Genomic DNA, 9,074 nt, shown 5'->3' with positions numbered 1-9,074 from the left:
CATAGGCAAGACCACATTCAAGGCCATTCTCTCCATACCCCAATGTTAATGCCAATCATCTGTGGTTGTGCTGAAGACCCCTAATATGCATGCCTGACCCCCAGATGGGTCTCGCTTTATCAGCACCATTTCCCTTCTCCTGAAATGCCCTGGTTGCTGAGAGATTGTTTCCAGATCTCAGGGCTCACTCTGTCCTGTTCCAGATCACAGCAGGGTTTACTTTCCTTCTTATGAGTTTGCTAGGAACAAAAAGTAACATCTCAACCTCCTGCCAACTCAACAGGAAGGAGATTTACTTCAATTAAAGGAAAGGACATTTGTTACTACAGGAATCCCATGTTTCAGCAAAGATAGGATTCCAGCTTGCCAACACCTTAGCAAACAGACAGTGACCTGCTCTTTCTGGTTGTACAGTCCAGAAAAGCACAACGTCCAGACCCAGGATTGTTTCCAAGGTACAGATGCAGAGGCTGGCAGTCAGAGTGAGGTCACTGCCAGAGTAGTCCCCAACTGCTTGCCAGCAACCATGACGGGCTCTTTGACTGGAATGCTGTACCACTTCCCCAATAACTACCCACCTTTCCTTCCTTACCAACAGAATACTACACATACTGGAGATAGCACTATTCTCTCCTAAAAATACTACATTTCCCAGCCAGCCTTGCACCATTAAGAACAGTGACTTGCAAGATTTCAGGCAAAGTTTTGCCTCTCTAATGATACTTTTGCCTTTTGAGTTTGACATATACCATATTGAAAGTGATAGTGGTCTTAGGGGAAGTGCCTCAAAGCAGTTAGGATTAGAATGTTTCCTAAGGATTTTTTTCTTTTTCTGGTGCTTGGAATTGAATCCAGGGCCTCATTTATGCTAAGCAAGAGCTCTACTACTGAGATATACTGCCAGATTTGCTAAGGTTTATTTGTTTTTAATAGAGAAGAATGTAGTTTTATTGAATCTTTGAAATGTCCCCCTCCCCTTCCTATCTACCTCTCTCTAGGGTTTGGGGTTTGTGAAGCTAATTTGGTTAACTAGTTTTCTTTTCATTTAATTCCCAGTTTATAATTATGCTCAAAAGCTTTGAAAGTGCTTAAAGTCTGCTTTCTAGATAACCAGGGAATTTCTGTATATGAATCGATTACTTTTTAAAAAATGATTCATAGAGTTTCATACTGAATATTTGATATTCTAAGTGAAAATGATTGAATATCTTCCCTTTTTTCAAAGTTACTAATCCGCACTCAAGAAAACATAGAACTTGGGCTGGGGATGTGGCTCAAGCGGTAGCGTGCTCGCCTGGCATGCGTGTGGCCCGGGTTCGATCCTCAGCACCACATACAAACAAAGATGTTGTGTCCGCCGATAACTGAAAAATAAATAATAAAATTCTCTCTCTCTCTCTCTCTTAAAAAAAAAAAAAAGAAAACATAGAACTATAAGTTATTATAGAAAGATCAAAAAGTGTAGGGCATGAGCAATTTATTTCAATAAAGAAAAAGGTCTAAAAAAAGAAAGAAAGAAAATTCTAGTTGTGCTTATGTGCTTAGCTATAGATTACCACTAAATCCTATCATCACCTAAAAAAAAAAAAACAAAAAGGAAAGGATTGATTTTGCTACAGTGGGAAAAAAATAAATTCCAAAGTCCCTACATTTACTGAATCCTCATTTATCTCTGGACAATGTCTTTATCTCAATGTCTCAATTCCCTCTATTTTCTTTTCACACCAAGCTATTGAATGAGAAATATATCAAGCTGACTGATTTTATTCCAGTCGTCTTTCTAATTTTTATTCCAGTAAATAATTTTGACTTCAACATTTACCATATTGGAAATGACAAGTGTCTTAAGGTAAGTGCATCAAAGCAATTAGAATCGAAACATTTGCTAAGGATTGTTTTTTTTAATGGAACAGAATATGGCATGGAATATATGAATCTTTGAAACGCAGAACCACATGAATATCTTTTATTGTGAAATAAAATAATCCAAATGATTGTAAACCCAAGAAACAAAAAAGAGAAGCACTTAAATATTTAGTACAAACACATGTATTTTCAAACCCTGACATTTTTGTGTAGTACTTATAATCTAAATACACCTTTCCCTTCCCTTTACAACATACCATTGCAACCTGTTTGTTTATAGAATGAAGACCTTAAGGAAAAGCCTTATTCACATTCCCATGAAAGAAAGAAATATTTTTTCCTAGGATCAATTTAGCTGAAATTGATTAAACACTGGTAGAGGTTCCAATCTTTTTATCAGACAAATAAGATGATAGATGATATTTCATTATCAACAAATTCCTATTAATACAGCCAGTAAATTAAATTATTCAGATGCATTTATTGAATTTCTACTATGTGTAACTATTGTTCAAAAGCAGACACATTTCCAAAGATGTAAAGTGGGCCACTAAAATAAAGTAATAACTCCAGAAGTTTATAACTTTGGTATACTAAAATACCCAAATGATAAGAAAAAGTTTGTCAATACTATTGCTGCTGCTTTCAAAACTGCCCGTTTATTTCTAGGGAACAGTTCAGACACTGGAAGAATATAATTCAAGTTTAAGCATCAATAAATGATAGCTATACCTTTATGATTTAACACAACAGCAATGTGAAGTACATTCTGGTGATCTACAGTGCTAGCATCTATGCAAGGCAGTCTGGGAAATTACACTATTTTTTTAAAAAAAAGACAATATTAATTTCATAATAAACCAGGACATAGACCAACTGCAACTTAGAAGGAAAGCAAAACTTTCCCCCTACTGCTAAAATTATAATTCCTCAGACACACTGTCATCATTGGGAAGCATGGGTGTAGGCTAGATAAACTTATAGCATATTGAATAATACAGCCAAGTTTTTTGTATGTAACCCTGAAGACATTCCAACTTATTTTTCAACATTACAATTATAGGAATGGAAATTGAAGAAATGAAAAGTATTTTCTTAGACATAACTAACAGGTTTCTTACAGTCCCCAAAGTCAAAATGTGACACATCACTGTAACAACCTAACACAAACTATTTTGTCTATCACCCATTATACATAATTTCATAGGACATCACATTTCCAAGAACTAAGTTCTTCTTTCAATTTCCTTGAATTTTAAAAAATTTCCTAAACTATATAAATTCTTTCTCCAGGTCAAGTACCTTCAGGATAAATATGCTTCATCATTTATATATCCCACAATTCAAGCCTCCATCATATACAAGCTTAAAATCAGCTCCTGGTCCCTCTGTTCAGAACTCCCCACACTTACTTTTAAAAATTACTTAAAACACTAGAGGAAAAAAAATCCCTCTGAATAAGAAAGACCCCTTAGAAAATCAAACTCAACTTCATTTCTTTAAAAAAAAAAAAGCCTCAGTTAAAAAAATTTAAAAAGCCTCAGTCGTCTTCCATTCAGGAATATGCTATTCGGTCAGTAAATAAAATTAAATGAAAATAATAAACAGTTATTAAATAGCAAACTTAAAATAAATAAATACTTGTAGTCTGGAGTTCTCAGAGAAAATAATAGGGAAATATCTGTTTCTGGTAAATTCACATTCCTTTCTGTACCAGTTTCTAGAATGAGTGGGCAACACTGCCCTCTTATGGACTTATTGAGCTACATCCCTTAGTTCTTGTGGAAAATTTCCCCAGGATGGGTTGACCAGCAGGCTTGCTTGCACATACATTCTTTCTTTTGCTTCTAGGACAGTCTGCCTTTCTGTGAATGATTCTGAAGACCAAGGAGCCCCTAGAGAGGCCGTGAGACTTTGAGAAGTCTCACTGAAGGGACCATAAATTGACATTTGTTGCAGTAGTTTTCAAGCCTTAGTGTACATCAGAATCATCTGCGGGCTTGTTAAACACAAATTGCTGGGCCACACATTTAGACTTTATGCTTCCTTAAATCTGGGATCGAGTACAAGAACTTACTAGGTGATCCCAGCAAGTTCCTGGATGGTACTAATGAGCAGTCCTGGGACCACACTTTGTGGGCGGGGCAGGAAGAAGAGGGCAATGTCAGCTCCTGGCCCTTTCTGGGTCCCAAACAGGATTCTGGAGTTCTTTTTATCAGAAACTCCTGAAGAGAGATTTTAAAGCAAGTGTCTCCTCTCACAGGCATTTTGAGGACCTCAAAGCCTAGTGGGATTTGGAGAGAAACCAGAGGGTGGCACCCTCTCCAGCCCCAACTCAAATCATCAGGGTGGGGTCAAGGACCCGCCCCTACCACTAGAAATAACTCCAAAGCAGGTGTATCTGGACAGCTACGTGAGGTCTAAAAGGTTCTTGATAAAGGAAAAAGAGTTTTCAGGTCACAAACTCCATTAGGATCACACGAGTGAGAAGTTCCTAATATGCAAGCCCAGGCTGCATGTCAGTGATGGGAAAAGGGCTGTGAGCACCCACCCACTTTCACATTCTTTGCACTCAGTTCTTAGCCCAAAGTGGTGTTTTTCTGGAGCATCCCATGGGAGTAGTTTCAGGCCGAGGTCATTAGGGGGAAAGGATGTTCTCAGAAAAACAACCCTGCGGGCTGGTCAGCAGAGATCCTGAGGTCGTAGCCACGGCTGGATTTGGTGCAGAGTTGGACCCGGGACTCCAGCTGCTCACTAAGTTCGTCCAGAGCCCCGGTGCAGGACTCCAGGCTCTCCGCCAGTTTCTGAATCTTGGCCTTCAGAACCGCCTGGCTAACCTTGGTGGCCCCCTCCGAGCGCCTGGGGATGAGGAAGCCACGTGAGCCAAAGAAGACGATGAAGTAGACAGAGTTGTACAGGGCCATGGAGGCGTTCCTCCCGCTCTGCAGCAGCTGGCGGTCCCCGCGGCCCTGCCAGCGGCAGAAGAACTCCAGGCAACTCAGGATCTCACGCATCTGGTCCTGGCAGGTGGCCGCGATCTCCTGCACCCTCCGCACCTCCCGGGAGTTGCAGAAGATCAGAGAGAGGTCGGACGTGATGGTGACCGCCCCTCCAGCGGTGGCCACCCCTAGTCCCACAGCCGACGCAAGAAGCGAGGCACCCAGGGTGACAGGGCTGAGCGAAAGCCCCACGATGGCAGCGACTGCGCCCGCCGCACTCAGTGAGCTGCCCGCCACGTTGGCCGCCAGGGATCGCCGGCGGAGGCGCTCTAGGCGCCGGGCCACCTCGCGCAGGCGCAGCACCTGGCCGTGGAGCTGGCCGCGGCGATCCAGCAACAGCCCTTGGAAGCGACGCAGCGAATCCGCACCTTGCGGCTCCCAGGCCGCAGGCCGCTCCATGCCCTGAGGGGACACAGAAAAGCAATTACCTGGAGCCTTGGTGCCTGCCGCTACTCTGCCTGTGCTTCCCTCACCTAAGTGAGAGTCGTCAAAAATTAAATACACCCGCTGTTGCCACGCTAGGTGAAACCGGTCCATTTCCAATGGGTCATATGTCAAGTTCTCAAAGTTCAGGGATCTGGAACAAGTCACACTAGTTCTCAGACACTCTATCCGCATACGCAAATAGGAATGATGCCATCTTCTGCTTCTCTCCCAGGGAACGCTAAAGATGGACTGCATCAACTGTTAAATATTTAAATGGGGGTGGGTGGGGGTAGAAGGCTACTCCAAAACGGAGGCCTTTGCTGTTTGAAAGATAACATTTTAGCCTTTCATCAAATGAAGACTTGGATCCTAGGAATTTTCCAATACCATTTTTCCCATCTCTTTCTCTGATAAGTAAAAAAAGATAAGTCACCCAAAATCTCAAAAGAATATTGTCTTTCAAATTTAAGAAACTGATTTTTCTAAGTTAGATTCTTGCCTGAAGCAACTTTCTTTGGTTTGCCAATCTTCCAGGCTCTTATCTTTGATTCAAGCCTAAGATATGACATCCAACTAATACCTCCATGTCTTGAGGTGTTTAAAGCTTCCTTTTAAAAATTAAGGGAATTTTACTATAATTAAGGAGAAATATCATGAAAACTTTGAAAAAATAAAGTGGCCAAAAACGTTGTGTGACAACTCACTGAGGGTTACCTATCTAGTACCAAATTGAATTGAAGCCAGTGGAAGGTGACTAATAAAGAGAAAACTGAACATCCTGGGGTAAAAGTACATCCTTCCTAGTTACCGGAGATTCCCATCTTCATGTCAACCATAGTCTTCACCGTCAGGGATTTCTTTAAATTGGCAAATAAGCCACAAAAAGAAAGCATTTCAAAACTGTGAGATATCAGGACAAAAATCACTACTCTCATCTAGAAGATGAGGAAATTGAACCAGAGACATGTTCTAGATGCAGCTGACTCTTCACAGAGCCTAGTTTAGCATCTTTATCTCCTGACTCCTGAATCTTAATTTTACTTTCAGGCTTCCATAAGTCAACCTACAAGTGATGTTTCCAGGTAAAAAGAAGAAATAAGAAAAAGACTTCCCTGATACATATTGGACAAGGCTACAACCCTTGTATTACCATCCAAAGGCCATTTCTCAGACAATATCCTAGAATCCCCACTTACCATTCACTTCTGGCTGCCTCCAGGAAAGAAAATTCCGAGGCTGTTTCTGGATGAGTGTGCTTTATAGTTCCAGGGAACCAATAGCCGCCCTGGGAAAGCTTTGTCTCATTCTGAGAATTTGCCATTTCCTGCCCTGACCCCTGCTGCCTTCACCCAGAAGGATGTGACATGGTGGAAAATGACCTGCCAGCACAGCACATCCCGTATTTAGGAAATGAACATTGTGTGTTCGCTTTCCCCCAAACGCAGGAAGAGAACCACAGGCTCTTCCCCAACTTGAAACAAGTGTTGTCATCCTCCCAGGGGCGATACCCTGCCTTTCCTCTCCTGAGAATAGCTAATGACGCCATCGCAGAGGCTTTCAAACGCACCCCAGGCTGACCAATTATAGTATTTCTTGAGAGGTCAAAATCATTTTTAAAAAGAAAAGAGAGGGTGGATCTGATATAGCCACTCAGAGCCCACGCCTATATTTCAAATAGTATTGTGCATCTGTGAGTGGCTCGACACATGTGACCCTTCAGCTGTACAGCCATCTCTACCCGGTCTTAAGAATGCAAGGCCACGCCCGCTGGAAGGGCTGCGTGTAGTTTTGGGCATCTCCAACCGTGGAGAACATAGGAGGTCTCAGAAAGGGCACACTGCAGGCCAAATGAGTCAGAAAAATCAGTAGGGTTAAGCTGTATACAGAGCTAATTATACCCTTTTCACCGCAGAGGAGATATGGCTTCCCTGATTTTCATTTGTGGCTCTTGTGAAAGTTAAGTGAGTGGATTCTATCTATAGGTTAGTGAATCATGGGCTGAAAGACAATTATTTGGATGATACAGGAAGGAAAAATGAGCGCAGCATCTGGGAACTTGAGCAGACCTGTGAACTCAGTCATAACCCCAGGGACCCAAACTCATGGCCCTCCCTGTAACATTCTCACCTTTGGATTAGGAAGATCAAATTGATTTTTCAATTAAATGATTATTGCCTCCACTCTCTGATTCATTTGGAAAATCTTCACAACCATATCATTCTGGAATATGATTAAGTCACTAGCTTTTACAACTTATATTTATCAACAATACAATTTATAATTTCTGTTTATCAACATAGCACCATCTTCTACTATGTACATCCACAGTTATTTTGAACTTGATTATTCTGAACTTGGTCAGTGTTCAAATATTCTTGTTGTAACTCCTCAAAGGTTAAACATAACCTTGGTCAAGATGCCTTCAGTATCCACCTGTGCTTTTGAAGTAACAAGTAGGCAAATATCTTCTTCTGTCCCCATATACATAAGCCCTCCAAATGGGATGTAAGCCAGGGTAAACTGAGAAGGTGGACTAGGAGAGGCTGTACTCTGAAACTTCGGTTCCCATATGCTCCAACTTCTCTGCACATTGTCCTGTGTATTTGGGGCTTAGATTAACACAATCAAATATTTATTTCATGAATGAGAAATGCAGGGTCTTTCTGGGATGCAGGCTCTTCTTCAAAGTATCAGTAATCATAATACAAAAATAGAATGAAGAAGTAGAAAATCTATGAGAATGGACAGCATGTGTACTGAACTCAGCCAATGTTTTGGAATTTGCTGTTCTCTGTATTGAAAACCATTTCTCCACATCTGCCTCTTTATGAAGGGGGGGGGTCCAATCATTTGATTATTAGGGCTACTTGTAATTTTACTGCCTGAAATAACCTATTTACATTGCAAATTATTTACAAGAATTGACATGTAACACTTTCAATCCAGCATTGGTCTTTGTGTGTGTGTGTGTGTGTGTGTGTGAGATGGGGTGCGGGGTTCTTCTCATTATGTTGCCCAGGCTGGCCTTGAATTCCTAGGCTCAAGTGATCCTCCTGCCTCAATTCTCCAGAGTAGCTAGCATGTACCACTCACTATGCCTGGCAAATTGAAGATATTTTGATCAAAAAATCTATGTGGTCAGTTTCTCCAAAAAAATCTGTGGACTGTGTCTTCAAAGTTTAAACAAAACTATTTGTTGGGCATTATTAGCATAATACCCTAGAGAGAAAAAGGTTGCAAATGGTGATGGAATAAAAGACAAAGAGACAAACGCACATAAATACAGTTGTTATCTCATACTAGATAAAGGTGCCAAAAACATATTGGAGAAACGAGAGCCTCTTTAACAAATGGTGCTAGGAAACTGGAAATCCACATCAGCAAAATGAAACTAAATCCCTATCTCTCACCATGCACAAAACTCAACTCAAAGTGCCGCAGTCTCTGGCTGGGCACAAATCACGAGTCTCCACACAGCTTGTAGATTCAAACAGCAATTCTTTATTCCCGAACTCACACCGGCCGTCTACAAACACGTTCTGGGGGAATCCACGTTCTCTGCCCAAATCCACCACCTGGGCTTCTGTCTCCCAAATATACTGTCTGACCCTAAGAACTCAAGAGGAACTCAGCAGCAGGATACGCCCTATTCTAAAGGGGGAACACCCTAATCTCCTATTATGCTAAACTGGGAACACCCTAAACACGGATCCGCCCTGGTCCTTGAGCAAGGTCACCTTACATGCAATGTCCTGCAAAATGTCCTATTTCCGTGAGTCCTTC

At 41.5% G+C, this 9,074-nt stretch overlaps 1 protein-coding gene across 1 annotated transcript; it reads right to left on the bottom strand.

Annotated features, from left to right (window-relative positions):
* Positions 1 to 2,622: 2,622 nt before the first annotated feature.
* On the bottom strand, positions 2,623 to 6,575 carry Apold1 (apolipoprotein L domain containing 1). Its single transcript, XM_076852678.1, has 2 exons — positions 6,488 to 6,575; positions 2,623 to 5,267 (listed from the first exon to the last, which is right to left on the bottom strand). The coding sequence occupies exons 1-2, from the start codon at positions 6,488 to 6,490 to the stop codon at positions 4,524 to 4,526; spliced, it is 747 nt and encodes a 248-aa protein (XP_076708793.1). The 5' UTR covers positions 6,491 to 6,575; the 3' UTR covers positions 2,623 to 4,523.
* Positions 6,576 to 9,074: the final 2,499 nt, after the last annotated feature.

Source organism: Callospermophilus lateralis, chromosome 4 (assembly GCF_048772815.1).
Source record: "Callospermophilus lateralis isolate mCalLat2 chromosome 4, mCalLat2.hap1, whole genome shotgun sequence".
Lineage (NCBI taxonomy): Eukaryota > Metazoa > Chordata > Mammalia > Rodentia > Sciuridae > Callospermophilus > Callospermophilus lateralis.
The sequence above is the reverse complement of the archived record's forward strand: the minus strand, read 5'-3'. Positions and strand labels throughout refer to the sequence as shown.